General features: G+C 52.4%; 1 protein-coding gene across 9 annotated transcripts in view; it reads right to left on the bottom strand.

Annotated features, from left to right (window-relative positions):
• Positions 1 to 8: 8 nt before the first annotated feature.
• BOC (BOC cell adhesion associated, oncogene regulated) overlaps positions 9 to 15,317 on the bottom strand; it is a 90,860-nt gene continuing 75,551 nt past the window's right edge. For 5 of the 9 annotated variants that reach the window (XM_017858557.1, XM_017858554.1, XM_017858555.1 and 2 more), the window contains exons 7-20: positions 14,163 to 14,456; positions 13,523 to 13,795; positions 12,170 to 12,486; positions 8,596 to 8,758; positions 8,073 to 8,183; positions 7,402 to 7,608; positions 6,852 to 7,033; positions 6,194 to 6,299; positions 5,704 to 5,826; positions 3,254 to 3,475; positions 2,321 to 2,556; positions 2,030 to 2,106; positions 1,321 to 1,514; positions 9 to 244 (exon numbers count right to left, since the gene is read on the bottom strand). In XM_017858557.1, coding sequence (XP_017714046.1) covers positions 57 to 244; positions 1,321 to 1,514; positions 2,030 to 2,106; positions 2,321 to 2,556; positions 3,254 to 3,475; positions 5,704 to 5,826; positions 6,194 to 6,299; positions 6,852 to 7,033; positions 7,402 to 7,608; positions 8,073 to 8,183; positions 8,596 to 8,758; positions 12,170 to 12,486; positions 13,523 to 13,795; positions 14,163 to 14,456 — 2,693 coding nt within the window. In that variant the 3' untranslated portion in view covers positions 9 to 56. The remainder of the gene's footprint in view (positions 245 to 1,320; positions 1,515 to 2,029; positions 2,107 to 2,320; positions 2,557 to 3,253; positions 3,476 to 5,703; positions 5,827 to 6,193; positions 6,300 to 6,851; positions 7,034 to 7,401; positions 7,609 to 8,072; positions 8,184 to 8,595; positions 8,759 to 12,169; positions 12,487 to 13,522; positions 13,796 to 14,162; positions 14,457 to 15,317) is intronic. The other 4 variants (XM_017858561.1, XM_017858562.1, XM_017858559.1 and 1 more) reach the window with 3 other exon arrangements.

Here is a 15,317-nt window from a genome sequence, read left to right as displayed (position 1 = left end):
ATAAATACAAATATATATATATATATATATAGTCTTTCTGGGATATTGGATTCTGCCTAAATTGTGGGAAGTGGTGTTTCAAAAGACACACACACTGGTGGCCCTGGGGAGAGCTGCATTCCAGGTTCCTGTCCTACGTAGGCCCCTGTGGGGTGCTGGGGACACCAGTCTCCTCCACCCACTTGGCAGGAGTCAGGACTGTCCACTTCTTCAACTGGTACAAGGCCCAAGCAGCATGGGGGCCCTGAGGGAAGAAGGAGTAGGAACCATTAAAATCCAGACTGACCGAGGAGCCAACACCCAGCGACACTGGGCCAATCTCTATCTGTGGTGGAGGTGGCTACACTGGCTCTGGAAAGGACAGAAACAACCAAGACAAGGGCACTTCTGTTCCCTCCGAGGTCTCTCATCGAAACAGGGAGGGCCACTTGCACCCATTTCCCACTCATGCTGGGACCGTAGAGACTCCAGCACTGAGGCCACACCACAGGAGCAGATGAAGTCAGTGGAGCCCGTGAAACGCAGAAGGAAGCCCTGCTCTGTGTTTAGGCTGCTCGTCCACCCTTTGCTATGGCTTCTGGTTACAATCATCCCACTCACAATCCAGTCCCCCCAGACTGACACGGTCCAGTTTAAATGATGCTGGGTCGAGCTTTAGGACCCAGCATCTTTTAAATTTAGTCTCCTAAAGACAGGGTCCAGGATCTGCCTATACATGGGCATGCACACAGAGAAGCTAAGAAACATCAGTGGATCCACTGATTTCCAAGGAGACTAGCATGGAGGGAGACAATGGGATGGGCTTAGTGCGAAAGGCTCCAAAGTCCTTGGAGAAAAAGTTCTGTGGAAGTACAAAGAGTTATGATGATGATGTTTGTAAGAATTTGGCTCCTTAATGATTGAGGCAACCTTATTCCTTAATTAAGAGACAAGCCTCAACAAAGCAAGGCATTTCAGAATGATTAGAGAATGCCTCTTAGTGTAATGAGTGGCAAATGGTATTTGTGAATGGTCTTGAAATGCAGAGACCAAAAAGGGCTTTTTCCTCTGAAATGGAGAAATGGCCTTTTTCTCAGAGGCTGAGGACCGCAGCTTATCATGTTGGAGTAGAACCCACCTGGACATCTCACAGACCTACTGGGCCTTCAGCAGTGAAGGAAAGTGGCCAGCCACCCTCGATGCCCCATCCTTCCCACATCAATGCTGTGGCTGGCTCCTTACCAAGCCCCACCTTTGCAGACTGTTACTACTGGCTTGGGGATGCCTACCTCATGTTACCCCCAGCCTGTTCAATTTCCCTGCCCTGCTCCTGCCACCAACCTGAGTGAAATGGAGGATCCCACATTGCTTCTAGGACGGGACTGTCGGGGGCTCTCCTCACCCCTGACTGGCCCACAGCAGCAGGCTGCTCCCGGCGTTGGCAGCAGTCGTGGTGGGGCTGCAGCAGCTGGTGAGTGGAGTCATCGGGCAGTGTGTATAAGAAAGAGCCCTCGTCCGGGCTAGACTCGGGATCCCTGCAGTGCACAAGCCCAGATGGGGAGGTGGGGCCGGGCAGGGTGGGCCTGTCGCCCCATCCCCTGCTGGCTGTCTCCCTGTCTGAGGGCATCAGAGCTGGTGAGAGCTCAGATGGGGCAAAGACTGCTTTCCCCTTTGAACATCAAGAGGTACCACACCATCATTTTCACTGATCATTCTAGTTCATTTCCATTTTATTCCATGTGGGAGGATGTGAAGTCAGGTGTCCAGGGGCCCATGGGCAAAGTCAGTTGTGGTGGGTGCTTCTGATCTGCCTAGTGGGGGAGGATTCCGAGGTGCCAACCCATGCCCCCAGGCAGAAAGGGCATCGCAACTGCAAATGAAACAACTGCCTATTAGGGCAGTGGCTCAGAGGAGCATGATTGGCGGTTGCTGGGACCCCTGCGTACAGCACTACTGCTTGGCTCTCAGTGACTGGCCTTGGATTTGAGGAGCTAAAGGGAAAGTGAGGCTGTGGGGCTTGGGAGTAAAAGGGGAGAGGCCTTGTGGTTACCTGGTGATCTGGTGACTTTGGGGGTCATATCCATTGCCAAGATGGGTCCGCCTCAGCAGGCGGCTGGTGTCATTCTGCTGCTCAAAAGGAAGAGTAATGAGATGGCCACGCCGGGGAGTCCAGGTAACTTTCCAGTGTTCACTGATCAACAGGAGCATCTGCTCCTGACTAAACAAAGCCTGGCCCAGCAGCCCAGGCTGAGACCCTAGGAGAGAGGAGGCCCCCCAAGGCAGCCCAGTCACTCCCTCCTGGGTGTCCCATACCTGCCATCCACACCCAAGAGTGCACTACCTGCTGAAGCTCGCCTGGGCAGTGCTGCTGCGGCTTCATGCCCGGGTAGCCCACTGCAGCCGCGGGGCAGCCCCTATTCATGTGGATCCCATTAGCACAGGCCCGACCACTGATGCCACTGAGGTAGCGCTGTCCACTGGTCTGGTGGCCTGGGAGTCCTCCCAATGGCACCATAGTATATGGGCAGGAGGAAGGTGGAAGGGCACTTCGACGAAAACCCAGGTCTGTTGTATGTTCTAGAAGGATAGAAAAACAAAGGTGTGCTTAGGCCAAGGGAGCCTGGGACGGGTTGGAAAAGCCCCACGAGGATCTCAGGAGCTCCTGGCCACAGAGGGTCAAAGGATGCAGGCAGAGAGTTGACAGCGCCCAGGAGATGGAGAACGTTTTCTCTTAGAGTCTCCTTTGTGTGCCCACTTCTACCCGACACCTAGACTCTTCTGCAGGGAGAAGCGGGGGAGATACAGGGTCCAGGGCTTGGGGGCAGGAAGTGGCGAGTGAAAAGCAGCAACAATATTTAGAGGAGGCAAGCTGACCAGATGTCTTGCCATCGGAAGCAGAAATTAGTGACTGAAAGATTCCAGGATAGAGGGGAAAGCTGAAGGCAGCTCCGCACGCAGCGAACAGGCAGGATGGACTCTAAGGAGGAACATGCGGTCAGAGGAGCAGCTTCGGACACTAAAGAAGACAGCACTGCATAGGTCCCGAGCTCCAATGGTGCAGAGAAGACAGCCCAACTTTCCCTCCTTCCTCCTCCCCAAGCCGAGGTCTGTTAGCTGGGGGGAGGGGTCCAGTCATCGGGTGTTCTTTGACCTCAGAGACCTTTGGGGGACTCGGGCCTGAGCTTTCTGTGGACGCAGACCTAGGCACAGGCCTCCTTAGTGGAGCCCCCATTTCCCGCCCAGGCTCCTCCCACTGAAAGCGTCACTCACTCACTTTGCTTAGACCAGGCCCTCCACAAGCAGAAGGGGATGAAGGTGACGATGATGAGAACGATGGAGCCCAGGACGACCCCGACAATCAGATAGGGCAGGTCACTGGAGCGAGCCACCATGGCCCCAGTGCCCATCGGCCGCTCTATGGTTTCAGGCGGGGGCGGCTGTGGTGGGGCCAGAGTTGGGGGTGGCAGTCGACCAGGCTGGCCAGAAGACTTCCGAGCTGTATTGTGGACAAAACTCACTTCAGCATATGTTTCCTTGATATTTCCTTCACAACAAATAGAAAAAAATAATACCCCCATTCCCTGGGTGTGGGAAGTGGTGTCAAACTCACTAGATTGGGCCTCAAAATCTCTTATTTGAATGGCGTCCATACTCAGCATGAAATTGGCATCTAATGTGAAATCTGGTGGTGTGGCGGAGACCTGACCCTTGTATTTCAAAGCAGAGCCTGAGATGTCTGTGAGCCATGCACCAGAGTTGGACCAGGTACTTCCAGCAGAAGTGCCGTAGTGCTTTTGGGAAGAACTGGTGAACTTTTGGAAGAAAATATTTAAAATGCAGGAAGCCAGAAAAAGAATTGGGAATGGAAAATTTACCCACACCCGAGTGTGCAACCTGCTGGTGGACTGAGACATGAAGTACTAGGTATTAGCATGGATCACAGCAGGGGGCGGGTGTTCCGGGAATCACGAGGACACACAGTACGTGTGAGATGCCAATTCAGAGGTGGAGTCAAGGCCATCAGCTCCTCACTTCAGCTTTGCTGAGTATTAGGAGGTGCATCTGACCCTGCTGGCCCTAGTGACCGTCTTCTCCCCCGACTTTCGGACTCTGTCCCCTGATGTTCCCCACCTCTCTGCTGCTCTGTACGCCTCTCCTTCCCTCTCTGTGCTATCTGCCTCCGCAGACACTGGGAGGCCTTCCTGGTTCCCCTCTGTCTGTACTCTCTGTATATTCTCACCTAGTCCCATGACTTCCACCTATATCCTAAAGACCCCCACACAAATCTCCCCACCCAGACCCCCTGTCTGGGGCAGGAGCCCTGCTTCTTATCAGACACTTCATTTCAATGTCTCCGAAGAGCTAAAGACTTGGTAAGCCTCCAAGTGGTTTTACCTTGTTCCTTTCTCATGAAATCTGTTTCTCTTCTTGCTGTTGCCATTTCAATAAGTGGCAGTACTTCCAGCTGGAAACTCCTTTCACTCTCTCCCAGCCCTAGTGTGCAAGCAGTCCCTGGTCCCACGGACATCTCCTTAGAAAAGAGACTCAAACCTGTCCCTTCTCTTTACCTTTACTTTAGAGCCCCAGTTCTCAACCCTCAGCCCATTCCCTGTAGTCACCAGTGACCCATCTCAGCAGACAAATCCACTGACAGTCCTCCTCCACCTCACAGCCTCGAGTGGCCCCCGCTCTCCCTGGCTGCACCGGCTCATCTCACAGTATCCTCAGTGGCCTCTTTCCTGGGCATTCACTCCCATAACCTCCTTCCCAGTACCTGACACTCCAACCGTCTGGAGCTATGTCCAGCCTTGTCCCCCAGGCCACTCTCTCCTCATCCTGGCCTAAGATTCAGTCCTTCCAGCAGACCAGTGTGAAGGCTTTATGAAGCCTCTTCCTCCCTCTGGGCACTCCCTGCACCAGGTGATCCAGGATTCTGGGCTGTGCATGTATCTGCCCTCCCTCCAGTGTGCATGACGGAAGAGGGCAGGGAGAGACACAGAGGCACTCAGGGAGGATCTGCCGAATGACTGAAAGCCAGTGAAGCAGAAGAGAGAATGCTGTTGCCTTGATGAGAGGAAAATGTGTTGTTCTGTCCCTATTCCTATTCCTTTGTGATCTTCTCCTGATTATGTTCTTTGCAATACAACTGCTTTATCTCACTTTCAGTACCTGCAAAATGGAGATAATGCTCTCTCTCCATCTGACCAATGTGCAAATATTAACAAGTTATTATGTGACTATGTTTAACATGTTTTAAGTGCAATAGAAAGGGAATAGAAAGGGAATAAATAGAAGTTAAGATAATCCTGGCCCAAAGCATGCTCTACCCCTAACTGGCTGCATGGCCTTGGCTAAAGTATGCAGCTTCCTCATGGCCACTTCCTTTCCCATCTCATGCGATTGTAGTTCAGTTAAATAAACCAACCCATGGAAGCACCAAATATCATTGCTGGAATAAAGTATTTTTAGGAAGTTCCCAACTTAAGAATGAGGTGTATCCCCTGATTTCATGGATGAGTTAATTATCAAGTTCCTTGAAGGTGTCATGATAGCCTATTTAGTATTAGGTACAGACAAATGAGTAGAGAGCAAAACATGACCAAGTCTGAGGTTATGTGGAAAACAGTCTTCCTGGAAAAGAGACCCAGCACCGCACAGGGAATGGTGACTTTGCCTTCCCTTGCTGGAACATCAAGACAGGAGAGAGAACCCAAAGCGCTTCACCTTTGGTCTCACAGATCATCACGTTGCTGAACTCGCTCTCCCCTCCTTCATTGAAGCACTGCATCTTAATGTCGTAGGAGGTCTCTGGCTGCAGGTGGCTGATGGAGTGCCAGTACCTGTCCCCTGGGAAAGAGAGTCAGAGAATGGTGCATGGCAATGTGCACATGGTTTTCTTGATCCCAATCTCATAGTCAGACTCAGCTGGTGCAGTGTGTGGGGAAGGATGCCACTGACTGGCACAGGGGTGGCGTATGGAGGAACGCTGGAGGAAATGTTGTAGGTGTCCACCCATGTTGTCCCATCATCATGTGGATTCATGAAGTTGATAGCTTCAAGGGTATTATGAGTGAGTCAATGACATGGAGCTCAGAGCTTTGTGTCACTCCAGACGCAGGTTTATGCTTCGCCAGATTTCACCAACACCTTGTCCCCCATCCCAGCGGAGGAAATTATAGCACACAGAAGCTATAAACACAGAATTGTGTCTCACCTTCCACCATATCCTTCTTGTAGTCACTATCATTGTCACTGTCTGTGGGTCGATAATAGATATAAAAGCCATGGATTGGGGTGTTGTTGTTACTTGCTGGGATGTACTATAGGGAATGGAGAAGAAACAAGTTGACAATAGGTAGAGAAAACATCATCAAAGCAAAACCACTGGTGTGTGAAGCTTCCACCCCAGTCCAGAGTCTGAATTTCACTTGGGGCCCCTGGCAAAGATTTCTAATAATATCCCTGAGGTTCTCTGAAAAATGTTGTGAAGATCACTCATTATTTTATTTAGCCTAGACGTCCCTAAGCTTTTGAAGAGAAGAAACAAATTGCCATTTCTCCAAAGACTTCAATTGCTTCTGATCTCCCTGGACATGTGAGGGGCCCCTGTGGCTGAGAAGGGGCCCTGAACAATTGTGTTGGGATCCCCTGTGGTATCAGGGGAAGGGCAGCAAGGAGGGAGAGGTCTACCAGGTCAAGGCACCAGAATCAACAGGAGACCACTAGAGCAGCCCCAGCCACTAAGAGCGTTCCAAATTCCACTGATGAAGCTTTCAGGTGCCCTGTTTGGGGGAGTCTAATCCCCAGGCTCACAGGGAAGGGCGTTTAGGGGAGGCCGTCTTCCGCTGCAGTCCACGGCCAGGCCCACTTACCATCCACTTGAGCATGATGGTGGTCTCATTGACCGCGTCCGTGAAGGTGATGTAAGGACCTGCCACGGGCCTCTCGTATACGCGGCCGCTGTAGCCAGACACCACGTAGGGCCGAGAGGGGGCGCTAGGCTCGCTCTCCCCCAGCATGTTCAGAGCCCGGACTCGAAACTTGTAGGAGGTGCCTGGTGAGAGGGACACTCACTGAACTCAGGAGGTGGGAAACACCTTCTGATTCTCCCATGGCCTTTCAAGGCCCAGAACCTGGAGGGTCTTCTGGGCAGCCCTTCCCCAAAGCAAGTTCTCAAAGGCCTCACAAGAACACCTGCCATTTTCAGAGCCAAGCTGCGGGGGAGATGGCTCTGGATGCTCTTCTGGAGGGAGGCAGAAGGCTTGTAGGACTGTGGTAAACACCACAGACAGCAGCACGGAGGCATGCTGGTGGGTGGGGGCCTGGGCCGAGAGAAGGGGATCCCAGGCTCGTCATCCTCCTCCAGGTGGTCAGGGGCAGCTGGGGGATCAGGCCAAGGCCACAGCATGGCCAGGCCCCTACCTTTCTCTAGGCCTGTGATCTCCACGGACAGCCGTGATGGGGGGATGGCGCTGGTGGCCAGAATCCAGTCTCCCACTTTCTTTAGCTTCTTGTACTCCACACGGAAGGACTGGATCGGGAACCCACCATTCCCACGGGGAATCCAGGTCACGTACACTGAGGTCTCGGAGGCCATGGAGATGGTGGGCCTGTCGGGAGCTTCTGGGGCTGGGAAAGACCGTACCCAGTAAGGAAGGAAGCAGGGTGAGATGACGGCTGGATGCCCACTGGGCCTGGCCTGCTCCTGACGGACCCACGCCTGCCCACAGCCCTCCACCCACTGGTGTTCATGTCAGACCTCCCCACGGCTGCTCTCTCCTGGGGGAAGGCTGTGAGCTAAGATCCCTTATGCTATCCTTCTGCAAAGCCAGAGTGTGGAGGCCCAAGGGCCACCGCTCTGGCCCCTGCTGCTCTCTAGATGCACCCAGGCAGCAATCCCAGCATCAATGCCAGCCTTTTATTTAAAAAGCTCCAAACTACATTTCCTCATTGTGGTTAAATGGGAGATACCAAGACAATGTCACAAAAACCCTGGACCTACAGAAGCAAGACCCCATTCAGCCACGGGAACAGGCCCTCTGAGGCAGTTCCAGTCCTGACTGCGTGTCCCGTCCCTGCTGCTCGGGGCTTACGGGAGAGGCGGCCATGGTCAGGCTGGCTGCTGCTCTGGGGACTGGCTCCAGGGTCGTCTCTCTGGATCTGCTGCTCCTTGCTGGCCATGATCTCGGGTTTGGGCCGCCGTCCTGGGTGGAAATGGGTTGTAGTCAGCAAGGGAGAGAGCAGGCATTAGATCTCCCTCCCACAGAATCCTTTTTGCCTGAGACTCTGCTGAGGGGCGTGACAAAGTGATGCAAATAAGCATCCAGGGCACTGAGCGTGTGCTCAGCCTCGGCCAACACTGGCTCTGTTGTGGTACTACTGCTGGCCCCTGTGTGAGAGAGGGACGAAAGGGTGCCAGAGAGGCCGGCTGGCAACTCTCCTGATGAGAGCTGGGACCTCAGCCTAGCACACAAACTACAAGGAGGCGGTAGCTGGAAGGAAAGATGAAGTTCAGCTGAACAGCTGGGGCAAGGTGAGCAGGAATTCTCACCTGGGCCAGTGGAACTTGCTTAGACCCATGGAAACCCTAAGCAAGGGGCAATGTTTGACTCTCACCAGTTCGGAAGGTGACCATGGCTGTCTGGCCCTCGCCTGCACAGTTGTAAGCTGCCATCTCCACTTCATACAAGCTCCCGGGGTCGAGTCTGGTGAGGGTCAGGCGGTGCTGGTTGGCTGGAATGCCAGAGATGGTCCAATTGTCAGAGGAGTTTGTGACCTGCTGGAGAAGGTAGCTGGTATCAGGACTAGCATCTCAGCCTCGGGCTACGAGTGCGCTGTGGTTTGCAAGGAAAGCAGCGCTGAGCCCAGGAGGGCAGGAGAAGGGGAAGGACAATGGGCCAGGTAAGGGTTGGGGTGGCACAGACTCAGACTGACACCCCTGGCTATGGGACACCAACCTCACTGGGACATTCACGTCAGGCTCTCTGATCCCTCGTCTAATGAGCTCATCAAAGAAACCTCAGTGGGGAAGTCAGATAGCCTGATTGATATTGCTGAGAACTCCTCCAAAGACCTTTTCTCCCTGTATTTCAAAGAATCTCCATGTTGTGCTTTCTTTCTCCTTCTGTAGGTAAACCAAATGCAGTTCCCTCTGTTTATATTCTAATGAGACACAATGATGAGAAAGATAACGAAAGTATCAGCACCCATGAAATAGCAACATTTGCTAAGGGCTTACTCTGTGCTACACATGGAACTAAGCAGTTTATAGGCGCTACTTCCTTTTCCTCAAAAGAGCCCAAGAGATTGGTGTTAATACTGTTCCCACTTCACAAATAGGGAAACTAAGGTTTAGAGAAATAAGCAATTTGCTCAAGGCCACATGGCTAGTGAGCACCGAAACTATGACTTGACTCCAAAGAGCATGCCCATCTTTGTACCCTATCCTGGGAAGAAGAGTCTGGGATCCAAAGTCCTGGGTTCAAATCCTGGTTGTGTAACTCAGAGCAAGTCCCCTAACCCTCTGACCCTTCAGCTTTGCATTTCACCAACGAGGCAAATAAACTCTCTGAGGTTATTCTGAAGATTAAATGAGAGAAGTTGTATAAAGTGCCCCGCGGTGAGCTTGGTGCACAGTAGATTCCCAGCAAATGCCTGGCCCCTCGAGGCCCCTCCCCACATCCTCAGCCCAGTGCGGTTTCCATCATTTCAGTCCTCTTTGTTTCTGCTCCTGCCTTCAGTCCTTGCTCAGAACTTAAAAACTGTGGATGAATTGTGACTGTGATGGATTAATCCTTAATAGCTTCAAATTCCTAGCTCTTTAAAGGAAAAAATAAGGGAGCTCCAGGCTCCCCAACAGGTGATGCTGAGAGGCTGCTCATCTCAGCTGCCCCATCTTTTGGGACAACAGACTTTACTGCCAACTCTACATCCCAGAGAGCCTGCTGGAGCCTCAAGTTGTGGTTTGCTGAAGGAAGAAAACAGCTGGAAGGAAAAGCTCTTCTCCCTGAGCAGAATATTCCAAAGTTGAACAAAACGTACCATTCAAGGCACAGGAATGGTCTGGGCTCATTGTCAGGCTTCCAGGATTTGTTCCAAGGGGAGACATTTTTACAAACTGAGACTCCCCAGTGGTGCTGGAAACCCAAACACAGTAGCCCAGGGTCTGCAGATGCACCAGGAAATGAAACTTGCTTCGCGCATGTGAAACAGTGAAAATTAGCTGAATGATTCCCAATCCCCAGCAAGAGAAGGCGGATGAAAAAACACAGCCCGAATGCTGACTTTTGATTTCAAATTCTTTCTTGGGGATCTTTAAGACTTGTTAGTTCCGTAAGAGAGGAACTGCTTTCAAGCCAGAACTTCTGCCTTGGCAACCCCAGGCTGAGGAGCCCCCAGGCTGGAGCCTGAGAGAAGCCAGAAGCAGCAGGGGGCTGTCCGGACTCTCACTTCCCCCGCGCCCCATGTACCCCTGCCCTCCCAGCGCTGGCCTCACACTTCCACCGGGCCCAGAAATGAAAATAAGAAATAGAAGGGTAATTAGTCACTGTCACACACACTGAGGGGGTGAATGTGGCCTGAGCCTGGCATTTCCGGATCACCACGGCACGGCCTTTGCCAGTCTGCCTCTTGTGCAAGGCTGCTTCATGGCCACCTATTGGCCTGAAAAATATTATTCTTGCTCTCATGCTGGGTTTCGTCTCCTGGGAACCATGGGTGTTTGGCCTGCCCTGATCTTTGTCTACAAGTCTGAGATGGAGGTGTCCAGTTACATGGGGAAATAGGATTAGGACTAGCCCTGCCCTACAACATGTGAACAATGCTCCTTTTTGTTAAAAACTCATTCACCCGCTTTGCTGGCTGCCTATGAAGAGGCCAGCAGGTGGAGGGCTAATGAGAAATTGCTCCCCCCGTCCCCCTGCCTTTGGGGAGGCAGCAGAGGGGGCATAGGGGTGCTCTGCCTTAGGTGTCTTTCTGACAGCCCCAGGGTCTCTGTGGACTTGTCCTGACCCAAGGTCTTCTAGGAGAGCATGTAAGGGGAAAGAACAGAATAGAAGGAGTCAGGGGCCAGGGCTCCAAGGCAGGGAAACGGCTTCTGCACAGCTAGCGCTCTCCACTGTGCAGGGTTGGTTCTGTTTTCTTGCTTGTTTGTGGAGGTGGGGAGGAGTGGAGAAATACTTTTAATTCCACATTCATATGCTTTCCATCAAGTGCACATAGCATTTTTATAAGCAAAATTAATATAAATGCATAATAAAAATCAGCATGTACATGTTGTTATTTATCAAATACAATTTTTAAAAATCCATTTAAGAATAATAGTTTTCTACTATCGAATGGCCTTAGAAAGAAAATGGCGTATACTTGGAGTGAACAGAAACATTTTCAAGGATGTTTTCTTATGGGGAATTTCATGTCCTCATCCCTGCGGGGTAACAACAGGGAAGAGCACAGCCTTCAGCGAGAGTGGCTGCCTGGGGACCCTGCCCTGCCTCACAGGACACAGTGTACAGGAGCATAGGCCTGGCTGGGCTCTGCCCCGCATCCCTCCCTGACAGCTCCTGAAACATTCACCTGGACAGACTTCCTTCTGTCAAGGAGAAATAGCTGAGGTCTCAACAACATGATGTGCTTTGAGCTCAAATGCCTGCTTGTCAAACCCAAGCCATGACAGATTCTGAGAACTGAGGGGATATTTTACAGCCTACAGAGAAAACACTTGTTCACAAATATTTGTTTTCCTGGCATTAGGCTAGCTGGCTTACCATGCCAGGGTTCCTGCAGGCATGTACCCTGCACAGCTTACTTTCATAAAAAAACAAAATGTAACATCAACAACTAACGACAGAGGAAAGCAGGAAGGAGGATGATGGTTACCAGGGAGACTGTTCACCGTCTCCTCAGGGGCTAGAAGCTAGTGTGAGCCTCTGGGAAATGTGTGCATAGAGCTTAGTACTGGATGCACGCACAAGGCTTTTTCCTGGGCCTTCCAGGGTCCCACACGACCATCTCACAACCAGCTCCCTGGGAGACAGCAGGGATGGACACTGGAGGAGACAGAAGGGCCTGATTAGTGATGGGGATTACTGGTTCAGGCTTCAGGAACTCAAAGGCCAGGAGGCAGTGACTCTGCTCAGCCTTGCTGGGAAGGCTGTGCAGGGGAGGCAGCGGCCCCACACCAGGGCCATACCTTGCGATGTTTCACCACATAGTAGAGGATCGGTGCCCAGCTACTGCCCTCATGCCGAGGCCGCCACACCAGTTCATATGAGTCGGTCTTGGAGGTGCGGGGCGAGCTGAGGATGATGGGAGCCTCGGCGGGAGCCCCCTGCCCCTTCTCTCCTGGACACTGTGGGGAAGCAGGCCGTGCTGATGTTGGGGGTCTGGGGAGCGCCAGTTCCCCCTTCAGCATCTGCTCAGGGCTGCCGGGTTTGGAGGGTGGTGCAGGAGGTGTGCCAGTAGCCGGCTCAGCATCCTGCTGTAGCCTTGCGGTTATGCCTGGAGGACCAACAGGAAGGAGAAGGAAAGGTTAGTCTCCTGGTTTACCTGCTGAGCTGTTGTTCCTGGGGAGAAAACAGGAAGAAGTCAGAGAGGCAACCTGGGCCCACCATCAGTCCGACCGCCACCCACTCTGTGCTGCCCAGCCAGGCTCCATGGAAGACAGCACTGGTGTCCCTGTCCTGCCAGAAAGAAAAAGCAGCCTGGTCTGCCTGGCCAGGGGCTCAGGGGTGGCTTGGGCATGGCAAGCAAACATCTCTGTGGCCTGCTTTTTTCCTGAGCCCACGTGAGGTACATCTCCAGTGAACTAACTCAATTTTCTCTCGAGGCCCAGGAACCCTGCGCCTTCCTTCTCGGTCTAGGCTGGAGATGGAGACATGTCCCTTCATGGTGGAATCTTACCATGGCACCATGTGGGCCTTTCGCTACTGAACATGAGACATGAACACAACTGGAAATGTCCTCTGAGAGTCTGTGAGGCCAGGAGGGGCAGTGATGCTTCCTTCAGGAGGTTTCTACAGAATCTGCCAGCACCTGTCTCTCCTCTGCCTGACCTTCCCCGCCACAGGATATGGGCACCTGATAATGCTGACTTCGCATTGTATTGTACTCATTGCTGTATTTTTCTCAAGTTGTTTCCCTGGTAAGTTTTGTTCCCATAGGGGAGTTCTCAAGGGCAGGGTCTTTGCCGCATTGCTCTGCACCCCCACATTACCTCTCCCCAGGCTAAGCATGGTCACTGCTCAGTTGGCATAGGCCCCAACTGGAATGAATCTTGCTGAGAACGACAGACTGGCTTTTCTTCACCAAAGCACTAGAGCAGTTGTTGTCAAACTGGGTTCCACAGAAATATTTTTTTAAATACAACAATTAAATGAATTATTTTCATTAGTGAAAATCTGCACTTCTGATTTATTAAGTTCATATAAATTTGAACTTACAACTAAAAGCTACTTTTTTCTATCTTATATACTGGTATATTTGAGAAATGGATTCTCAAATGAGAATCATCATCTGGAATCTCAAACCCCTGGGTTACACTCACTTGGCCTGGAGGTTCGCAGCTGGACCACGGCGTGGGCACTCCCGACCTCGTTCTCGGCCATGCACTGGTAGACGCCTTCGTCCTCAGGCCCCATGCTGAGCACACGCAGGGCCCTGCGGGAGAGCTGGAGGCGCTGGCTGGAGATGAGGGGCGTGGCATTCCTCAGCCACAGCACAGAAGGTGGAGGGTTCCCGCGCACCTCACAGGTGAGCTTGGCACTCTGGCCCCAGGGGATGACCAGCTGGGACAGCTCCATGGTGACCTCAGGGGGTTCTGCCAGGAAACCAGAGCAAGGTGAGAAGGACTGGGTCTTTCTGTCCCAGGTCAGATGGGCTGGGAGGGATGCAGTTAGGAGCAGCTCCCCCTGCCCTTCGGCTGTTGCTTTTTCCTAATGGGCAGGGTAGTGGGAGGGAGAGGTCCGACATCTCCACCGTCAGAGTCATGACAGGAGGGCTCCAGGACTGCGTGCCCTTGCTCTGGGATCCAAAGAGCCCTGACTCTTCAGCATGCCTCTGTTCCTCACTCGGCATGTGGCCTTTCACAAGACGCTAACCCTCTGTGAGCCTGGGTTACGTTTCTAGAAAGGCTGCACAGACCAGAGAGAAGGCCAAGGAGAAGACAGTCCACAGCAGACACTCACCAAACACCTGGACATTGTAGAGGATGACCGCTGCCCCAGGCTGCCCAACCCCATTGTCGGCCATGCAGCGGTAGGTGCCTGAGTCCTCCTCGCTGGTGGTGTCGATGAGGAGGTTGCTCAGCAGGAAGCGCGTCTTGTTGTAGCCGGTGACACTGGACCCATCCTTGGCCCAGGTGACCCGTGGGGGTGGGATTCCACTGGCCACACACTCCAGAATGAGACTCTGGCCTTTGGTGACGATGATGGTTTGGGCCTCCGGTGGGTAGATGATGCGGGCAGCCTCAGCGGTGGAGCCTGGAGGGGCAAGGAGGGCAACGACAGAAGGCGTGTGGACCAGGATGTCCTGCAGAGCATCCCCAGGAGGCAGTCCCAGAGAGCATGGAGATGGGATCAAAGAGCCATTCCGGGTCTTTCAACCTAGGTGGAGTGGGGCGGGCTACAGAATTCCCTTGGGGCTTGGTGTCCTTATCAGAAACAAGGGCTTCTTCTGCAGGGAGCTGTCATGAGTAAGAAATGAGATAACACAGAAGAACAGCAGCATCAGCACAACAAATGCACAGTTAACTATGTGTGCTGGCAAGGAGAGAAAGGTGAAGGAACGGAGAGGCAATTTAAATGGTACAGATGTTTCTTTCTGCTTGCCCTCAGTAAGAGCACTGTGAGGCTGAAGATGAGATGGGAAACAAGAATCTGCCATGCTCCCAGCCCCACCCTATGGTTTTCAGGCCCAAGTGTCTCTCATAGTGAGCATCTCAGAGCCGGCCTCTGGCTGAGCTGAATGGAATCCACTGTTTAAACACATGCATTTCTCATACTGCAAGGTCCCCAAATGCAAATCACTATGTACTTCATCAGGACACAGCTGGGGAAGCTGTAATCTTTTTCTAACACTGTGGACAAACTGAACAGAACTCACTGAAAGGCACGTTTACTCTCCAATGTGTGCCGTTCCTCAGCGACCTTTGAGGAGCACAGGGACCACGTGTGATTCTGCTTTATATGCCAACCAGGGACAGACCCAGGTTTTCTAAAACCTGAAATTTATACAGTTTTGAAGGCCCAAAAAACAATGGAAAACAATAGATACGAAATTAGGCCCTTCTGAGGCCTCTGTCAGTGAGTGAAGGACCATGGAAGTTTCGCTTCATTAGCTTC

The sequence above is a fragment of the Rhinopithecus bieti genome, unplaced genomic scaffold (genome assembly GCF_001698545.2).
Source record: "Rhinopithecus bieti isolate Rb0 unplaced genomic scaffold, ASM169854v2 scaffold_45617, whole genome shotgun sequence".
Lineage (NCBI taxonomy): Eukaryota > Metazoa > Chordata > Mammalia > Primates > Cercopithecidae > Rhinopithecus > Rhinopithecus bieti.
The sequence above is the reverse complement of the archived record's forward strand: the minus strand, read 5'-3'. Positions and strand labels throughout refer to the sequence as shown.